We start from the raw sequence: 20,201 nt of genomic DNA on the forward strand, positions 1-20,201 counted from the left end.
AAAATTGTTTTTGACTCTGATCAAATTGCTTCCTAGTCATCTCCATTTTCCCATGTGCATGTGAAATCTGGATTGCACAGCAGTCTATATATAATATCATTTATATGGTGCAACAAATTTTTTGCCTTTTTTTTTTTTAATCAAACAACAAATGTTTAACTGTTTGTAACTAGGTTCAGTTGCACAACATATGTCTAAGCTTTACAACTGTTTTGTGTATCTAATTTAGATGTAATTCACTGAAACTGCTTTGAAGCCATTCATAAACATATAAAAACCATTTTAAGACCTAAATGTGTTTAAATTTTGAAATGTATTCTGCAACTGAGCCCTGGCCCCTAATCACCACACCTAAGTGCTACAGCCACATCTCAAGACCACCAGGATTTGCAAATGCCAATGCCGACAACTCATTTTTGTTTGTATTACTAGCAAATTGATTTTAAACTTGGAACTCAGTTATCAGCAGTTGGTAACAGAAATAATATCTGAAGGGAAAATCCACTTTTCTACTTATTAATTACACAAAGACTAAATAATAAAGATTATTACATGTGCACTTAACTTCACTTTATAAATACACATTATGTACACAGTGTGCAGATTTAGCATGAACTACTTGGACTTTAAATAAGTTAGTTTATTTTGGTTTTTTTAATCATTTGTTGGGTAGTAATCAATCTTTGCCGAACTAAATCCACACTATCATTTAGATTTTTATATGTGACAGTGCATGGCTATGATGATGATAAATCTTAAATGAAAATAAAGCAAATTCATTTTAGCATGCTGTTGTAAACATAACTGCACTGTTGAAGTAGGTATAAATACAACTTGGAATGCACTGTAATGCAACTTATTTACTGAATGAAGCTCAAAATGTCTAAATCAAAACTACCACATGATCCCTGTGCCTTGTCCTTCAATGCTTCATATCTACTTTCTTTAAGTAATTTTTCTTCCTACAAACAAATCTAAAAGGGTTTTACAATTTTCCTGTCCATCACAAATTCCCTCTCGCAGCAACACTCTGATAGAATAACCTATAAACAATATCGGAATCGTCTGAAATTTGCAGTGAGTTGGCTTTCTTAGCAGATCCACCTTGCCACTTCAAAATGGATATCCACCAATTCTGCACTTTGCCCATGTAATTCTAAATCCCCCTAGAAACATCCCCCAGTCTCATCCCCTCCACGAAACTAAATCATAAATCTGTCTTGCCTTCTGAATGTGACAGGTGTTTTATTAATTAATGTAATGTTCAGAATAGTTCTGTCTCTCTCTATATATATAATAGAAATATTAAGTGTTATCAAAACACTCAAACATGCTATACTACATGGTCATAAATTTAAATTCTGCTGTCAAACAGGTTCTTGAATAGATACCCGTGTTACCCGTAACACCCTGTTCAAAACGGGTATACCAACCAATCGTTGTCGCTACTCATCACGCAAAATTCAAAACCTCGCAACAGCCAGCGTCCCCAGAGATAAGCATACAATTATCTAGGTCAGAGACCGGTGAAGCAAAGGAAACAGGCATTCAGTCATTTCCTCTAACCAGGACTTGGCTGTAAACATACTACAATGCAGTATCGTACGGCCTGATGCGGAAAGTTCGCTATAATAAGGTTTTTTTCTGCCAAGCTCACGGCTGCGTTGGGATTTTCTTCCCAGTTCCTAGCGAAATAAACTGCGTGAATTCACTGCGGGTTGGATGCAGAGCGTCGTCGATATGAGAGTATGGCATGTTTAAAACCACTACGATAATCTTAACATCTGCATTGATTTCATTTTCTGAAAGCGTAAAGTCAACACTTACCGAGAAGAAGTAATTTCACTTCTCTAGCTGCTTTTTCACCATCGGCTCTGAGTGTTTTGTCAATTGCCTTCGATCTCTCCATCGCCGCTTTGTCTTCTTGACTTGTTACACACCCCATTTTGGATGTTCAGTTTTTCACAAAACAACGCAGAAAAGACTGTGTTCAATAAAATACTGATCAAATCCTAGTCCTGTAAAACGCACAACATATGGACGACATCCAGACAAACTGGCAGTCATAAACTCCCAACGTCGGATTTCTCGCCTGTCATCCGGCGACTGCTTCCCTTCGCATGAATTTGAAGAAAATGCCCGTATGTTCGTTTGGGCATGCGCACTAGCGCTGCAGTTTAAACGTCTGCTTGACTAATCACAGGATATGCTACATTATAAGATTTCTGGATGTTTTAGTAGTGCATTATATTGTAGAAGTGTCACTGAAGGTATTCAGTTTTCATAATGTAAATAAATATAAAAAACCTCCAGATTAATCGTTTTAAGCCTATTGAATAACCGTGTCTCGTTTGTGCCACACGACCACGACCACGTTAACGCAGAGGCAATAAATTTGTATTTTCAGAGGCGTCCTCATTATAATCTATTCATAATAATCGTACTGCGAAAAAAGATGATCTTAGAGATTAACTCCAGCTAGTGAAGGTTCAGATGCATCATATATTTACATAACATCTATCCGCGAACTCAATTTTATATATATATACCTGACACCGAAGCGCTGTAATTCCTAATTGTAAACAACCATAGATTGAAGATAATTCCACGCCTTTAATTCTATATTGATGAGGTTGCGGTTAATAAATTTACCACGTTACTCAAAATTTAATGAGTCGAGTTAACAAAAATTGTGAATTAGAATTTCAAAAGCTGTTTCCACATCACGCTTTAAGAACGATATCGGTGGCTCATTGTCAACTTGTTTGACCGCAGGATATTATTTTATATTACTTTACTCTTTTACGTTTCAACACCGCTGCTTATATCCTCCCCATGAACACCAACACCATCTATAACTGCATAACAGAAAATGTGGATGTGTTGACAAAAATATTTGAATGTGGCCAAAGGATCGCAAAATGCATAGTTTTGTGCTCTACTGATGAACAGACGACAATTTGTACAGAGTTCCACCGAAAATAATGAAATTTTTTACGGATAGTTCACAGACAGTAAATACCAATGACGTGAAGACTATGTATCTTGAACGTCAATATTTCAGGCGGCTTGTGTGTGTGGACGGTAGAAGCGGAAGTGTACTCTTGAAATGTTAAGGTCAAACGAGTATGCGCATGCGTTGCCACAACCGGCCATGTTGACAACAAATTTTTCGTTTCATAGTACTCCGCTATGAACGAGTAAAAAAGGAACACAAGGCGATATACTTAACAGTCAGGTTTAGGCAACCTAGGCATGGCATCAATGAGTTCTGGCTCATCTCATAGAGATAATAAAGCTGGATTTTGGAAGAAGAATGCCACCGTTCCTGGGAGGTGTGTAAAATGCTTTCACTATGTACTTCTGTAGTGCTTCGGACATTTCTGAACTACCAAAGATCAAGTATTGCAATTTTTAAAGATACCAAGTTTTTATAAGTTAACAGTTGGATTTAAGATCTAAACAGCCCAGACTTTATACATTGTTTATGTGGTTTTTTTTATTTTATTTTGTAGAACACATTGGGATAATTCTGACAACAATATTACTATTATTAATTTGTGTTGATACTGTTATAACACGAAAACTACTACTGCAACTTCTAGTAGTACTTGAAACTTAGCGTTGAAAATGTGTAAAATTACCGCGGAAGTGCCCATCGTATCCCTCTGTTGCGTTGGTACTAGTTAGTATTATTATTTAAAGGAAGAAGAAAAATGTGTGCAAAATGCGATGCGCATCAGTATACATGTGTGTGTGTGTACATGTATATATATTCTGTCTCAGACTCATGCGCGCCTCCCTACACACAGAAATAAAATAAAAAGTCTAATCTTTTTTCTGTGAACAGATAATTTTTTTTAAATGCACACATATACATATATATATATAACTTTATTAAGAGATCCAATATCACCAGTCACCCATTTTTTCCTTAAATTTCTGTCTCATATTTAGATTCTAGTAAGAAATTTATGTTAAATCATATGAAATAATCATGTGCCCCTGTTATCTTTTAATAAGCTCATTTATCCTTGATCATAATTGTATTACAGCATTAAACCTGTCTACGGAGCACAACATCCACCTATACAACGAAAAGGTTTCAAGTAAGTGAAAAACTGTGAAAAACACTCATTCCTTTTCAGAGTAGACATGGTCCGGGGATGTGACCATCTGTTCTAATACACATTGACAAAAATGTCCATTTGCTCCCTTAAGGATCTGAGTATTAGAAAAATCAGATTGCAGAGATTTATTTTATTTCTTTAACTTCAAGAAATGAAAATCACAGCCATGAGTCAGGTGATATTTGCATACAAGGATCTTCCTAAATATCTAGAATTCTTGATAAAAGTCTATAACTTTTCTATACACAACTGATTTTCAGTTCTTTGTAATCCTTTATGGGAAAAAATTTGTGCTGGAATAAATTGTAGGGGAGAATTTTTCATTTGTTTATTTAGCATATTTGAAGGAAATGTTGATCTCTGTTTCTTAGAAATAAATGTCTTGTTTCTTGGTTGTTGGTTTTTTTTTTTAAATGTAGCTAGTGTACCCGCGCTTGTGAATGTCCATCCATGCACGCCTCTGTGTCTGTTGTAACCCTTCTCTATTTTTCACTATCTGTAGACAATTTTTTATTTTCAAGTAGTAGAAAATATACTTTTAAGTTTCACTAGAATGAAACAGCTAAAAGGTTTAAAGGTTACTGTCTAGTTATATAAGATTGTAAGATGTATGTCTTTAGAGCTAGGGATGTTTTTGGTTTAAATTTGCTAATTGGAAGACACTGCCATTTCACAGCTTACATGGTTGTGTTGCTAGCTCCCCTCGTAAAGAAGATCAAGCAAAGAACAGCAAACGTGACCCTTTTCATGACTTTGAGAACCAGACATCTGATGCCTGGGATGTTGGGGACGATGACCTCATCACAATGGCCAATGTGCAAATGTCACTGCGGGATGTGCATTCTTCAGCAAAGGCTGTTTTGGAGAATCACAGTCGTCAGGCAGCCAGCAGGAATGCGAATGCCCACTCATTTCGCAACATAGATGATGGTATGAGGTCCTCATCTGCAACCATAAAGCTACAGATTAATTGATATGCAGCACCACAAGCTGTAAATAATTTGTATGAAATCTGAAACAGTTGGTGTTTTTTTTTTAAAGAGAGAGAGAGAAGTTGTTCACTCCCTCTAGCTGTGATGAATCATTGTTACACATTGGTGAATGGACCATCATCAAGAAAATATATTAAGGCAGGCTGCCATTTGTACATGCATAGACAGTTTTTTGTTTTGTTCATTTGTTTTTTGTAACTGGTGCCTGACACAGTTTATAAACACAGGTCTCGTACAGTCAGCACAACACTATCACCATCCTGGTGGTCCTGGCCTTGGGGTGAGGCTAAATAGTGGGTGGCAACCACCAAAAATGACCCCCATTCGCTTTGGCCCTCCAGTCACATCAGATCGTGAGGCTGTAAAGTTAGAAAAGTTCCGGACACTTCTTAAGGAGCCTAATCTTAATCTTGGCAAGTACACGTATAAAGTTTAGTCTAGTTGCACTTTTTTCTACCTGTCAAGAGAATTTAGAGTATGATTTTGAAATAACAGTCTGTGTTGTCTTTTTTCCCCAAGAGTAGATTTTTAATTTGAATGTCACATTTTTTTTTAAAGTAAAGAAGGCAGTTATAATATTCAAATGCTTGCCTTACCTTCTATGCCATCCTTCCAAAAGTTAAACTTATAAATTTTACAGTCCCTTATAGTAGCTCTTGGAAGATGTTCTATAAACTTTTTACATGCTGGCTAAAAATGAAAGCCCTAATACATAAAAGGTGTTGTGAAAGCTTTTTAAATTTTAAGATGTTTATTATTTTGTAGACGAACTGAGGAAGTTGAGTTGGTCAGGTATTCCTAAAGTAGTGCGACCCACTGCGTGGAAAATTCTCTCGGTAAGTAACTTATTTTTTTTTATTAGCAACTTCATTTAGTTTACCTACAATAATAATGCATGAAATACAGCGTTGACATTTCATAATTCTAGCAGCATCTTTTTTACAGAGTTGATAAGCTTTTTTTTTTTTTTTAAAGAAAAAGGTGATCTTTAATTTCCCAAGAAACAGTTTCTGTTTTTTTCTGTCTTCCTCCCTCTTTTCTCATTGTCCACCTTTCTCGTTGTCTATTGCCTCCATCAGTAACCTGATTGTTTTTAGACAAATTTGCCTTCACTAGACTGCCATTTGCCATACAAGGAGACGGGATCATATAAACAACATTGAGAGATTTACATGCGCCTCTTGAATTAGAGAGTTGATAAGCTTTATCAAGGGTGTTCCTAACTAAGCATCTGTTTAGTGCAATTTTCTTTGACAGTCATGCAAAACACTTAATTTTTTTTGTGTGTTGTTTTTTGGTGATAAAAGTAGTGGGGCAAATACAGGGAAATGAAGATGAACTGGACTGCAAGATCAGCTCAGATTTTGATCTTTGAAAGAAATAGTAAAGTTATATGGTAGGGAAGGAACTTGCACATATTTTAAAAACCATTTTGACACATATTTTCAAAATGTGGGCCATCAGCATTTTTTTTAAATTAACCACACAAAAACTTTGTGAAAGAGACATTGATACTGCAGTATGAACTTTATGTTCAATCGACATAAACTGAAACATATAAAAGATGACATCTTGTAATTTACTTTGATGACATACCTGAATTCCAGTTTGGCAAAGAATTATTTCATCATGTATCCACAAAAGTCTTTGTGGAATGTGGCAATGCACCACTGTGGTGCTGTAGCCAGTTAAATATGTCCACCATAGCTGGAAATTTTTCTTCTTAAAGAAATGGTTCATCTAGAGTTAAGTAGAGAACAGACTCAAAAGTCTGCAGAGAAAATGATAAATCAGACTACCCTGAAAAAAGACCTCAAAATTTGGTTTAATTGTTGGGAGGGGGGAGTTTTGCAAAGCAACTGTACTTTTAAACTGCTTCTGCAGGGTTACCTCCCTCCAGCAGCAGACCGACGTGAGTCCACTTTGGAGAGGAAACGAAAAGAATATTTTAGCTTCATTGACCAGTACTATGATACCAGACACCAGGACATGCATGCTGAGACCTTTAGACAGGTAACGTAGAATCTACAGGAATTAGTTGAACAAAAAATCTTCAGTAAGAAATATTTTTCTCCCTAACAAATATGCAAATTAATCATATTATATTTGTTTTACAAGGAGGATGGGCAGAGATGACCGATTTGAGAAGGGTAAGGGTTTGAAAAAATACAGGCTTCTGCAATTCATTGAAAGAAGATGGATAAGGATCTGTTGGTCCACTGCTGAGCAAATGTATACTTGTTTAAGTTTATTTGAAATTTACTATTACAGTAATGTTGAGCTGTTTTATGGATAATTTGTTGTAATAAGCTATATCTTGTGTGCCAGATATGGGATAGAGGTGGGAGGTTCATGTGTATGTGCACAAGTATTAGAAATGACAAATAAGAGTCTAAATGGATGCTCAAGTCTTGAACCTGGTCTTTAAAGCTGCCCTTCTGATCTTTTGCATTATCACGATTTTCTTTTAAATTTGAGAATTTTTTAGCAGGCATCAGAATAGTTCCAGGTTTGCTGCCTTTGGAAAATGCTTTGGGGGAAAGGTGGGGTATCTCAAGATTTGTAATTTAAATAGCTTATTTATTTCTCAGAACAAGAATTTGCTTTTGTTTACTATAGAAATATGTTAAAGTTGATGAAAATCTCTAGGCAGAAGAATATAGAGCCTCAGTATTCTATTATAATGTGCTGTGTAAATGTGATGGAGTGTGTTATTGACTGCTGCTGAGTTAATCATATTCTGGGCATTTTAATACACCAAGAAATGTTATGCGTGCACATGCAGTGTTTCCCAATGCATAGAAATGTCCATAAATTATGTAGAAAATATTTGCCATGAAGGTCTGTAAAATTAATGTAGATTTGGTAAGAGGTTTTTTCAACTTGTCAGTTGAAAACCACTATCATTTAGACTGTGGAAAAACAGAAAGTAGGGTAGCTAGAGGACTGGTGTCTGAACACAAAAGGGTGCTGATTTGAAATCCGTCTGGCACAGCAACAAACTACCTCCATCCGAACTAGCTGTTGGCAATGGACTCTGCATAGTTTGGGAAGCTAATCAGTGAAAGAGTATTGCCACCACCCTCTCAAAAGCTGGCCTTGTGAAAATGTTGTGTTTAACAATTTGCTCCTCAGTGACCAGAAGTTCACAAGACTCTTTTCATAATTTTATCTGAGTCCACAACAATTTTAAATGAGGGCTTGAGAAGACCATCGAGGGATTTGAAAACTGTCAACCTGGTAATGTGCTATGGGAAACACTGATGTATAAAAATGTGTGCATGTATATTCACATGAATTGTACGTGTATGTATTCATGCATGTTTGAGAGCACATGAGTGCTGACAAAGCATACTTCAGCTCTTGGATGAGAGGCATGCCTTTTGTCACCTATGAACCATTCTGATGCCTGTTTAAAACACGGACATGCTTTGTCTTTTTTTTTAAAAAAAGATTTCCTGTTTTTTTATCCCTGCCTGCTCTCAGTGCTCTTTATACAACATTCTTTAATTTTGTACCCAGTGCAGACTTAATGTTTGTCAGTTTATCACAAGTATCCCATGCAGTGCTTGTGCTCTGCACAATCAGTCAAATCAAAGCAGGCTGAATTCTTGCCTTTGCAGATTCATATAGACATCCCACGAATGAACCCCCTTATACCTATTTTTCAACAAAAAGTAGTTCAAGAAGTGAGTACACAGTGGCTCCATCTTTTGCATGACACGCAGTCATCCTACCCTGTAATGTGTCTGTGTTTCTGGCAGTGCCAAGCCAGAGTGTGACTTTACTGTCCATTGTATGCCTCACAAATGAAAGCAGGGATAGTCCTTGATAGCCTTGTAAACGTAATGGCTGCAGTTTTTTTCCTTTAGTGCAGGGTGCATGTCGCAAGCTTTGTGTCTCATCTTTTGCAATAAAGAAACTGCAGTCATGTACACTAACAAGGGTATCTGAACTGAACGATTTATATATAATTCACATTTATTTGCAATGCTTAGTGATTTTACCCCCCAACCCCAAATTTTTTTTTCTTTTCCCGTTTCTTCTCTAAGAGAAAAGAATAAATTTTGGGTTAAATTGTTTTGGTGGCATTCGGCTTTTTTCCGTGTCTTAATTGCTTTTATTATTTTTATTTTTGACCACACTTTCAGCAGTGATGATGTTCAGTAAACAGAGAGTCCTGCTTTTGTTTTGAGTTTGTTTTTGTGGTTGTCATTGTTCTTCTCTCAAAGTACAACTGGAAAAGCCTGCTTGCTTGCACATAGATTCTGATCTGTAACCCAAGTCTTTCATTGTTAACTCCCCTTTTCAGTACATTTTGCTTAAGCAGCCCTCAAGTGGTCCCATTGCAGTGCCTCTCTTGCCCAGCAGAATAGCCCACTTGGGGCACAGTATTTGAATGTAGGTGCTCAGACACTTGGTGCCAGCCACATGAAACATTACCAGTGAAGTGTTTTGACACAAAGCTCTTTGGTCAGTCAGGCTTATTGTGGGTCATGTATAGTGATAATGACTTAGGGATATTTCTTTTGTAAGCTTCTGAAAACAATTCCATGATTTCATCTGTCATTTTTTTATACTTTGGACTTGAAAACAAAAACTTCACTTATCTCATTGTTGAGATGCTACACATCACCTCAAGGAATTTTTATTTCAGCTGTAAATTTAATAAAGACAGAAAATTGAAAACTCTTCTAGGTTTAAGCTAGTAGCTTTGAGAATGAGAGTGAAATAGATCAGCGGATATTTATAATGGCACCTTTAGACTGATACATTTGAAGATGCTTCACAAGAGGCGTGAATTTAAAAGTGTTAATGCCAATAAAAAACCAAATGTCTGCAAAGTGGAAAATTGTCAAGCTACTTGAACAAAGCTAAGAACTCTGTTGGAGGAAATGTAGTGACATGCTAGGTAAGGTTGGGATGGGGAGGAAGGAGCAGAAGACACTGCAAGGTACATGAGAAGTTACAGAACAATCCTGAGACAGCAACATTTCAGATCAGTTTCTACCTCCTTGCTTGCCTATGAAGCAGATGCTGTTGGTACTCTGATCTTGCTGTTTGTCTTCCTCTGTACGTGCTCACTGCCTTCTCCTCCCCTTCCCTCACTTTTTTTTTTAACATGGTTGATGAATCTTGGTTTTAAGTTTCAGACCAACTTGATATTTTGTTTTGGTTTTTGGTTGCTAGGGGAATGTTTGTCTCAAATGCATTATTTTTCAGATCCTTAAAGATATTCCTCGCATGACGTCCCTAGCACATTTGTTTCAACAAAAACCAGTTCAGGAAGTGAGTATTGTGACATGCAGGTGGCATCACTGTTTTGTCTTAAAGATGCTTAGCATCCAGTGACTGAGCATGACCACAGGGCTTAGCCATGTTCACATGCTGCTATATTGTCAAGAGCGGTCCTTGGGATTGACAAAATGGGTCAAAAGTCTGATTGTGAACTTTGGAACTAAATGGCAGCCTTTTGATTGTTTGATAGTGTATGTGTGCACTTGCATGATTGTGCGTGTTTGTTGTGTACTGTGTCCTATTGAGAGAGCTGTAAAGTAATGCCTGTACACCATACATGAAGCCTAGCGGCGCAGCCAGCCAGCAGTTGTTGAAGCTGTTTCTATGCCCATCAGACTTTTGTCCCACTTTGTGTAATACACTACTGCTGACCATCCCTCATCCTGGCTTGTCCCTTCATCTTCGTCTGCTTATGAACGTGTATTTCTCATCTTAACATAAAATGGATCTGTTTGTCACGTAATTTTACTAGCTGAGTGGGTGCTCTAGAAATATAGATGTGTGGGTTTTGCACTTGCTGTAAGGCATGTTGGCTGACAAGCATAGAAGAGTCTTTTTCACCCTTAAAACTGCTTATTAAATTCATGGCTATGCCAATAATAGTTGAAAGGATAGCATTAGAGCTGCCTAATACCAATGGAAATTTTTTTCACCATGTTTGCCAGTAATCTATATCTGTTGAAATAATGTAAGAGCACATGTAGTGTGTTCTTTAGATACTTTTGAGTTATCGAGGTTCCATAATCACGACACACTTCCAGCAGCAGGAAGCAATGTATCAGGGACACAAGTAACAATAACAGTAATTAGTCATTATAAGTGCCCTATTTTCAGGCTGTCTGTTTTGATCCATGCCTTGAGCTTTTATCTGATCTTTGCAAATAGTGCATCTGCTGGAGGTGAGGGGGGAAACCTTGAAATACTGGTTTAGACTTTTTATGTAGATTTATTGTCATGGCCTAGCAGTTCATAGTGTCCCGATGTCATTGCATATTAATCAGTAAGTAATTAGAGACAGTATTTACTTGCTGAAAAAAGTTTCCTAATAAAAGGCTGTATAGCATATAAATTACAAATCAAATGCAAGTGCACAGTAGATATAACCATATTTATGCAAACCATGGCACATCCTGCGGTGGTCATAAGAAATGTTAACAAAACATTCAGTTTGTGTTTTGGCAAGAAATGGCTCATAGTTTTGTTTCTTGACAGCCTTTTATTTTTTAGAATACATGCAGTTCTGCTTCTTCAGTTTTTAAATAATTCAGCAGATCATTGATGATTGCTGCATTTGCCTTACCCCACCTCCCACAACCACAAGATTAAAATGTGGGCACAGGAAGAGATTGGGGATAGGAAGAGAGTGCCAGGAGAGGGTTTGCAGATGTAAGGGTGGATGCTGCGAACATAATAATGCACCAAAACCACGCCTTTATTTGCTGGCAGTTGTCAACTCTGTGTGTGAGTGAGGAGAGGTGTGTATGAGTGAGAGGGGGGTGTGCCTGGGTGTGTGTTTGTGAGAGAGTATGTGTGCATGCACATTGCACTTGCATGTACTATACAGAAGATGCTCCCTTGCTTTGGCATAAAGTGTGGTAAAGAACATATTGATGCTTTGTGCATGGAAGCTGACCAGGCATAAGCATGCATAGGTTTATACAGCGATCAGAATTTCAAGAGTTTAATCAGCATGCACTACCTTCTGTCATCATGCTGAAAAGACTTTTAAAAGTTTTTGTTATTTAACTCCATTGTTTAAGGTTATATATTGGATATAAGCCTGGAGTAACATAACATGTAGCTGGCCCCTGGTGTTGGTACCAGTACTTCAAAGACTGTGACTAAGGAATGGTTTAGCTTAGCTGAGTGAAATTTTTTATTTTGTGACTGCACTGAGGTAGCTGTTAACAAAAGTGTTAGACCACATTTTTGTGGACCCTGTTATTAGAAAACTGATTTTCTTTCTTTTTCCATGAAAACAATCTTTACTAATACATTATCTCGGTGCATATATTTTTGACGGGGTTTTTTTTTCTCCTTACAGATATAGTGTGCATGGATATAAAGAATAGAGATGAAGTCCAAATAAATCTTCTCTGTCCCTCATAGAACAATGTAACACAAGATATGCTGTCGGAACATTAACATACATATGAGCATTTTGCACTAATTGATGCTAAGTGAACCTGGAAGACTGATATGTGAAAGTTGTACATAGATACGGTCAAGACATATTTAACCTTTTGACTTAAAGGATTTCTAACAATGTACTAACGCATTCTGTGCGAGAAACATAACACAAGCTGACAGTATATTAGTAATATTTCCTTGTTTTATAAAAAGCATGTTTTATATACACATAGAATTGCATGGCTTGAGGTAGTATTGCTTTTTTTATTTTTACGTGATTGAGTTAAATTTTAAAGATACTTATTTATAGATTAACAGCAAAAGGATTATGTATACATATAATAGGGAGGCAAGAGACGGTAGAGTCTTAAGTGATCAGCTTAATAAGGTAAAAGTTTATCTGAGTTATATGGAATTTGAAGAGCTGATGGAAACAGATGTTCGTATATAGTTCACAAATATGCTGACTTAAGTTTCTTCTAATTCCTTAGATTTCACTATTTTAAAACACAACATTTTTTATATCGCTGTTTAATGTCTTCTAGTAGACCTTTAATGTTGTATGTATATCCAGAAAAATATGAAATAGAACTATACGTGTGCACAACAGCGCAAATTGCACTAATAGTGATGCTTGTTCCAGATGTTTGAGAGAATATTGTATATATGGGCCATTCGTCATCCAGCCAGTGGCTATGTGCAGGGGATCAACGACCTGGTCACACCATTCTTTGTTGTCTTTTTGTCTGAATTTATTGAAAATGGTAAGTACAGATGAGCTTAATGCAGCTGAACATACCAGACAGGCTGAACCTCTTGTGTGCCTGGGAATGCAAATGTATCTGTTGCTGACTGGTCACATTTCATTAGGAGTTCCTGGAAAGTCACGTGGATTTGGTTCATGTAAACATTCATCAAGATTTTTATTTAAGCTACACTTTGTTCACAATTTGCTTTGTTGATTTTTTTTGCAGATATAGAAATAGAGAACTGCAACCTTTTGGAATTGGACAAAAACACACGTGCCATCATCGAAGCTGACAGTTTCTGGTGCACCTCTCGCTTGTTAGATGGAATACAGGATAACTACACTTTTGCACAGCCAGGCATCCAGATGAAAGTCAACGCCCTGCGAGAGCTTATAAAACGTATTGATGGTAAGTGTTGTCCCTTAAAAACCAAAATTAATGCTAGGCAATATTGCGACTTCCCTGCTTGTTTTCCTTTTGCAAAATTATGATACTGTCAGTCTTTGTTACTTGGATCCTCTTTACGTTTTTATATTTGTCTTTTATTCGTCATCTGTGCTGTTGTTTATCCTTCTGTCGTTCGTGTGTTGTTTGCTTGTTCTTCTGTCCCTCATATGTTGCCCATATCTTTTTCTTGTTCTCAAGCACTGAGAGCATGCTCTTTAGTAGTGTGAGTTTGCACTTTATAAATTTTGCATTCATTATTATTTTCAAATAAGCAGTACAGATAAGTGGTTTTTGTTGGCTAGTGTCGCCTTTTAGGGACAGTGTGTGGGAGGGGAGGACATTTTTTTATCAGCTCGTGTACACATGAAAATTTATCATGAGTTGATTGCATGGATTTCTTGGTATCAAAATGAAGTAGAAAGTGTTAAAAAGTGAAAAGTTTGGTCTTGACAGTTTATCGCTGCAAGTAAGAAAATATACAATTTCAGCAGCATGTCAAAGTTATTAAATAAATTGTGCATTATTATGACTTGGGGCGGACAGATTTTTCTTCATTAAGCCGAATGCCATTTCAAGAGAAATGGAAAAGAAGGTTAAGAAAAAAATGTGAAAAACTTGAAAAAAGAAAATGCTTTCATGATGATCAAATAGTTCTGTACAATAAATTCAAAGAACCTACCATTTAGTGGATTTTGCTCCAAGACTCTCTTCCTCACCTCAGCAGATCTTGTTATTTTGTTGGTTTTTTTTGGTTGTTGTTAACAGTTTTGTACTTTGTCTCAAATTGAGCCACAAAATGGCTTCATCAGTGTTTTCTGTAGCTCTTGGCAAGAACTGTATGGATTACGTAACCCTAGTTTTCCTTACAGCTGGTTTCAAAAGATAGTGACTTTTTCCAGAATTTCCAGAAAAAAATTATAACAGTAATGAATTAAAAATTTCTCTTGAATGAACTCCTTATCAATTGTAGCATCTGTTATATTTTAAGACATTTGTTATATGACATGGAATGATGACTTATAAATCTCCTGTTCTTTTACTTCTGACAGCTCCAATGCATCAGCACCTAGAGCGGCAATCAGTAGAATATCTACAGTTCTCATTTCGATGGATGAACAACTTACTGATGCGTGAAATCCCTCTTCACTGCACCATCAGATTGTGGGATACATACCTGGTCAGTTGATCCTTTTTTTAAATAGCTTTTAGTGTATTGCTATACTTTCATGCTGTGTATGCCCTTTACATAGGTTTTATTTCAGGATTGGTGAAGAAATTTTGCTTTGCTTCACATAATATTAAGTGAAAGGCTTGTAAATCTGCTTTCCTTTATGATCAACATAATTAATAGTGAGTGTCAACATTTTCATTTTGTTCAAAGGTATGATTGTGCATTCATAAATATTTATGTCTAAATCTTTGAATATGCATAAACATGTGAGCACACACATGTAGGGAATCTGCAATTGGATCTTCTACTAGAATGTGTGTCTCCTTAACAGTTTAGTATTTCATCAGCACGTTGTGTGTTGTAATTTTCAGTCTGAAGAGAATGGGTTTGCAGACTTTCACTTGTATGTCTGTGCTGCTTTCCTTAAACGGTTCTCGGCTGATGTGTTGAAGGAAGACGACTTTCAGGTATGCATAGCCCAGTGTCTGATCCTTAGTACACGGTGTTGTAGTGATGTCTGTAAATGTTAATGATTGGGGTTAACACTGTTGCAGAAACCTGGAGGAATTTTAAAAATATAATAAATCTCGAGTCAGAATTGACTCGTTTGAAGAGATGTTTATTTTGACAGAAAGGGTATTTCAGCTGAGAATTTCCAATAAGTAAGGGGTTCAAGAGTCTTTTTTAAGCTGTCCATGTGAGAGAACATTTGGTCTCGAGGAATGTATGATTGGCTTCTTGTTGCAGGGCATACTTATGCTGCTGCAGAATCTTCCAACACAGCAGTGGGGTGATGAGGAGATTGGAGAGCTGCTAGCTGAAGCCTTCAAACTGAAATACATGTTTGCTGATGCACCCAAACACCTGCAGGTCAAGTCATGACCTAGCTAAGCCTTAGGAGACTGGCACCCTCGCCTCTCAAGTCAGTCTTGGTAACGAGTCGTCCGGCAAAGTTCTCTAGAAATTACAGGCAAAAATACTTTGACAGCAGTTCCAAGAGACATAAAGTGACTGCAGGGCAGTTGACAGATCTGGACCTCGTTCTTCACTTGTGTTCTGGAATACATTATCAGGCCCTGCATGGGTAGTTGCAGCCGGTGACTAGTTTCACTGAATCTGCTGCTGGGTCAAGTGAGATGCTTTTTTCACCACCTAGTGCAGAAGCAGGAAGGACTCTGAACGCTTAAGGATGAACTCCATATAAATTTGACCTGGGTTCTTTCACTGCAGAAGCTTTTTGTAGCTCCTGTTGCAGTGATGTGGTGTCTTGGCTGATTCTGTGTGAGGAGATTGGGTGGGAGGGGCTGCTGGAGTAAGGAAACCTACCATGGTTCTGCCTTTACCTAGCAGTCATAGACTACATTTATGAGAGAACATAAAGGTATGTGAGTAGGATTCAATGCTTGTGGCCAGTCTTGAAAATGCTGTGAACAGTTGGTGAATGTATATGTGTGTGTAGTGGGTGATTTACTTGTTAAGCATTTTACGCTGTGCCGTCAACTAAGGCTATATCACGGCAAGTCTGTGGGTGAGAGGGTTAGTGAGTGAGATGAAAGTGATTGAGAGGTGTCAGATGAAAGTGAGAGATTTTGGATGATTTTCATGGCTCAGGCTACCCTAAGGGCTTAACAGAAGTATACAAGTTTATTCACCCTTACCTCTGAATGCACATTTGTGTGTGTTGATGCTTGCCTGTGCACACAGGTGCTGGGGTGTGTTTGGTGCATGCATGCTAGCTGTCTTTATCACATCTGAGTGTTTGGATGGTGTAGAAGATGAAGTTTGACAGTGGTTATCTGCCTTCCCAGTCTGAAGCTCTAGTGTGACAAGATGATATCTGTAAGCTTTTTTTTAATGCATTATGTGTGTCCTCTGGTAATGGCAGATGTTTAGAGGGTTTTTTTTCTTTTGAAAAATTTAGTTCATTTATATTTTATGCACTTCCATTTGTTTCACTGGCTTCACTCTGCATTTTGTTTGGGTTTTTTTTTTTTTTTTGGGTGGGTTTGCATCAACATTGTGGGAGGAAAGGTGTTTTGATAAAAGAGCAGTGCTCTTTGAAGATCTATATTGATAACTGAGAATTAGACTAATGTATAAATCCACTCAATGAAAAAGTTGTAAATGAGCTCTACTTTTACATTGTTTAAGGAGGTGCAGAGTTATTTGAGGAGATATAACATTGCCAAAGGAAACCTCTAAAAACAGAGTAAATTTGTGGCTTGTGTGTGTTCAGAACATACTGAAATACCATGTGGACTCAAGCTTCAACACATGGACTGAATTTGGCTTGTTTCTGGTGGAAATGCTTGCTGTCATAGGGAAACGTAATCTCTAAACACCAGGACACACACAAATTTTAAAAAGAGCTGCCTGAGATAATCTGAGCAAGGGGGAAATCTTCCAAAAAAAATCTCAGAACCTGGGATGAGTATGCTTGTTTATTTGTTTTGAAGGAGATGCTGCCACCCTTACAGTGGCTGAGTTATCTCACTGTCAATAAATGGAATGAGGTTATTAACAGTATTTTAAAGAATTGTTTATGAAATTTGCAGGGGAAAAAATGACATCTTTCGCACAAAACTAGATTTGTTTACCTCATGATGTGTACAGGGAGATAATGCAAAAAAAATTGCAGTATGAAGTGACTGCTTAGCACCTGTTTTTTGAGTTGACATGAACTAGTTTTGCTGAATGATATAATTCTTACAGTGTCTCAGCTGCATCAGCTTTATCTGGAAACAATGCTGGCTTGCATTAAGTACACATGGAAGACAGTCATGAGCTCCTGTCGATTGTGCATGGTAGTGGAGATCAGTTAAGCACTAAAACGGTGTTGTGTAACTTTAAGGGAATTATTGTTTTAAAACCCAGTCTGGAAGAAATGCTATATATATATAATGGGGTTTTCAAGAGAAGAACATACAATTTAAATCAATTTATAGTCATATTCTCTCAGAGCACCCAGGAAATTGTGGGGACATGTTTAAAAGAATAACAGAAATATCACTTCAAGAACATTATAATTGAAATATCCTGGAATCATAGCATTAGGTTTTTGCTCCTTATAGTGTAACAGTTTTATAAAAATTATGATGTAACAACAAAAAAGAGCGTGCAACAGATGAAACCATATTTTTTTCCATGTAATGCCAGCAGTGATAGCTCTGATGATTGCAAGGGCTGTGTGAACACAGAGGCTGTATCTGGCAAAGACACAAGAAAAGTGTGCTGAAAGTGTCTTATCAAGCTTATGCACAAAATATTGTACAAAGTTTGCATGTGGTCATGCATTAGCGTGAAGAATGACCGTTTATTTTTACTTGAAAAATCAGATATTTATGTTAGCAAAATGCGGATAATTTCTGCCTAAGCGTGAACAAAAGTGAATATATGTGGTGGTGTTTTTCACAGTTAATATGGTTAAAAGATTATTAACTGCAAAGAAGCAGGGTGAAATGTTTTGTGTACTACATAAATGGTTATATATGGTGATGACTGTTCAAGGATAGCAAATATGACAGGTCCCTTTTTATTAAAGTAATGGGTTTCTTGCATAATGATTTACTTTTAGTCATTTCTGCTTATTTTGTATGTGAAGAAATACAGCACATTCTGCTACATATTCCTTACAACATTGAGAAAAATCATAGGGAGGTCAAGAGGGGTTATTGTTTATTTTTAATTTCTGAGCTTCTGTGGATTAATGGCATAATAAACAGCTTTGCCAGGGCTAAATATGAGTGAAATTTTATTGAAAATGTATGATTTCTTTACATTTGATAAAAGATGTTTCCTACAATGAGTAGGGAAAATGGCTGAGTTAAAAAGTGTAGAAAGCAGCTTCCCAGCCAAATGAACAGAAACAATTTTAAAAGTTGTAAATTGATTACAGTAACTTTTTGCATACATCACTGTGTAGGAGATGGGTCTACCTATAATCTGTGTTTGCTTTTTGTGTTTGTTTGTTTGTTTTTTTTAAAGAACATTCCTTCACTCACCTTTTCAGAGACCCTCAGTTACAGTACATGGGTATGTAATTATTTGTGCATATGTTGTGTTATTTATAAATCCATTAAAGCATCAGTATGGCAAAGAAAGCACTGGCTGTACTTCATGTTTAGACCAGAAGAAAATAGCAAATAACCAGAACAGACAATGCCTAAGCACAATGCAGGCCTCCAGCACATTTACCCAACATTCACAATAGCTATGATCAAACAGCAGTTTCATGTGCTTACTGATTTTACTCTTGTTGGAAAGAAAAATTCAAATTGTGTCCAGAATTTTGACTAACTTGATATGCGTCAGTGTTATGATGCTGTTTACATTTTTTTTTTAAACTTTTCTGGTTATTTGTGCTAAATAGTTTGGCTGCCAGACCATGTGAAGCTACAGTTGCTAGATCGAGAGAGCCAAAATATACGAACATAAGTGTTGTCCATTCAGACACAGATAAGTGATGTAAGCAAGTTTGTCAAGTAATATTGTGGTAAAAATCTGTGGGTATATTCGTTCAGTCTTTTCTGGATGTGTGGGAGGGATTGGTGTTTTACACCAAACCAGCAACTAAGGGTAGATCACAGCAAGGCAGCCGGCTCTGTCAACAGATGCCACATGCAAAGAAGAGCAGGCGTGCCTGAGACGAAAGCTGAACCCAGAACGGCCAACCCTCACTGTATTGGTGACAGGTGCTAACTGTTGCGCCACTGGACCACCCATTTCTGTAGAGAAGTACAGTTTTGAAAAATAAGATGAAAATATTCCTTATTGTTGTAAATATATTCTTCTGTTCCACTTGGTAGTGGTGTGGTCCACTTGGTAGTGGTTTATCTAAATTGTGGGTTTCTTCCTACAGACAAGGAAGAATTTTGTGCAATCGTGTGAATATTTGGTGCAGATGTAGGTCTGGAGGATGCTTTGTGTTTTATGAAACTCAATGAGCAATAGAGATGATGACATAAAGTATACAAAAATATAGTTGATTGGCAGGTTGTACTGAATGTATGCGAGTGTGCACATTCATTCTTGGAAAATATGCAAGAAAAAGGAATATGTATTCAAGAATAAAATGTTGATATTGGGAAAAGAGGATTGTTGGTTTTTGCATGATTCCTGAAGTAATCCATGCAGTTACTGTCAATTCTAGAATGGGCAATGGTATTTAAACACTTTTTTTCACATTACAGATTCAAAAAAAATGAGGTATTAACAAAACACTCTTTGATAAAACTTGTAACTACATTGGCATTTTCACGTTAAATGATCAACTACTGTTAGATAC

At 36.9% G+C, this 20,201-nt stretch overlaps 2 protein-coding genes across 5 annotated transcripts in view; one reads left to right on the top strand and one right to left on the bottom strand.

The window, feature by feature from the left end:
* LOC112571841 (guanine nucleotide-binding protein G(i) subunit alpha) overlaps positions 1 to 1,945 on the bottom strand; it is a 23,631-nt gene extending 21,686 nt beyond the window's left edge. The window contains exon 1 of the mRNA XM_025251172.1: positions 1,828 to 1,945. Coding sequence (XP_025106957.1) covers positions 1,828 to 1,945 — 118 coding nt within the window. The remainder of the gene's footprint in view (positions 1 to 1,827) is intronic.
* LOC112571840 (TBC1 domain family member 22B-like) lies at positions 1,920 to 19,897 on the top strand. Of its 4 annotated transcripts, XM_025251167.1 has the most exons (13): positions 1,920 to 3,335; positions 4,056 to 4,109; positions 4,828 to 5,060; positions 5,350 to 5,535; positions 5,888 to 5,958; positions 7,007 to 7,135; positions 8,746 to 8,811; positions 10,346 to 10,411; positions 13,194 to 13,314; positions 13,525 to 13,707; positions 14,796 to 14,923; positions 15,289 to 15,384; positions 15,665 to 19,897. In XM_025251167.1, exons 1-13 carry the CDS (start codon positions 3,256 to 3,258, stop codon positions 15,797 to 15,799), a joined length of 1,548 nt encoding a protein of 515 aa, XP_025106952.1. In that variant the 5' UTR covers positions 1,920 to 3,255; the 3' UTR covers positions 15,800 to 19,897. The 4 variants fall into 4 exon arrangements, with proteins under 4 accessions (XP_025106952.1, XP_025106954.1, XP_025106953.1 ...); XM_025251169.1 differs by lacking the exon at positions 10,346 to 10,411; XM_025251168.1 differs by lacking the exon at positions 8,746 to 8,811.
* Positions 19,898 to 20,201: the final 304 nt, after the last annotated feature.

The sequence above is a fragment of the Pomacea canaliculata genome, linkage group LG9 (genome assembly GCF_003073045.1).
Source record: "Pomacea canaliculata isolate SZHN2017 linkage group LG9, ASM307304v1, whole genome shotgun sequence".
In the NCBI taxonomy this organism is placed as follows: domain Eukaryota; kingdom Metazoa; phylum Mollusca; class Gastropoda; order Architaenioglossa; family Ampullariidae; genus Pomacea; species Pomacea canaliculata.

What these genes read in the sequence shown, in the direction of transcription:
- LOC112571840 (XM_025251167.1), top strand. Translation starts at nt 3,256, where the DNA reads ATGGCATCAATGAGTTCTGGCTCATCTCATAGAGATAATAAAGCTGGA. An exon ending in AATGCCACCGTTCCTGGGAG is followed by an intron (nt 3,336 to 4,055) that starts GTGTGTAAAATG and finishes ATTGTATTACAG; the next exon opens with CATTAAACCTGTCTACGGAG. An exon ending in GTCTGAATTTATTGAAAATG is followed by an intron (nt 13,315 to 13,524) that starts GTAAGTACAGAT and finishes TTTTTTTTGCAG; the next exon opens with ATATAGAAATAGAGAACTGC.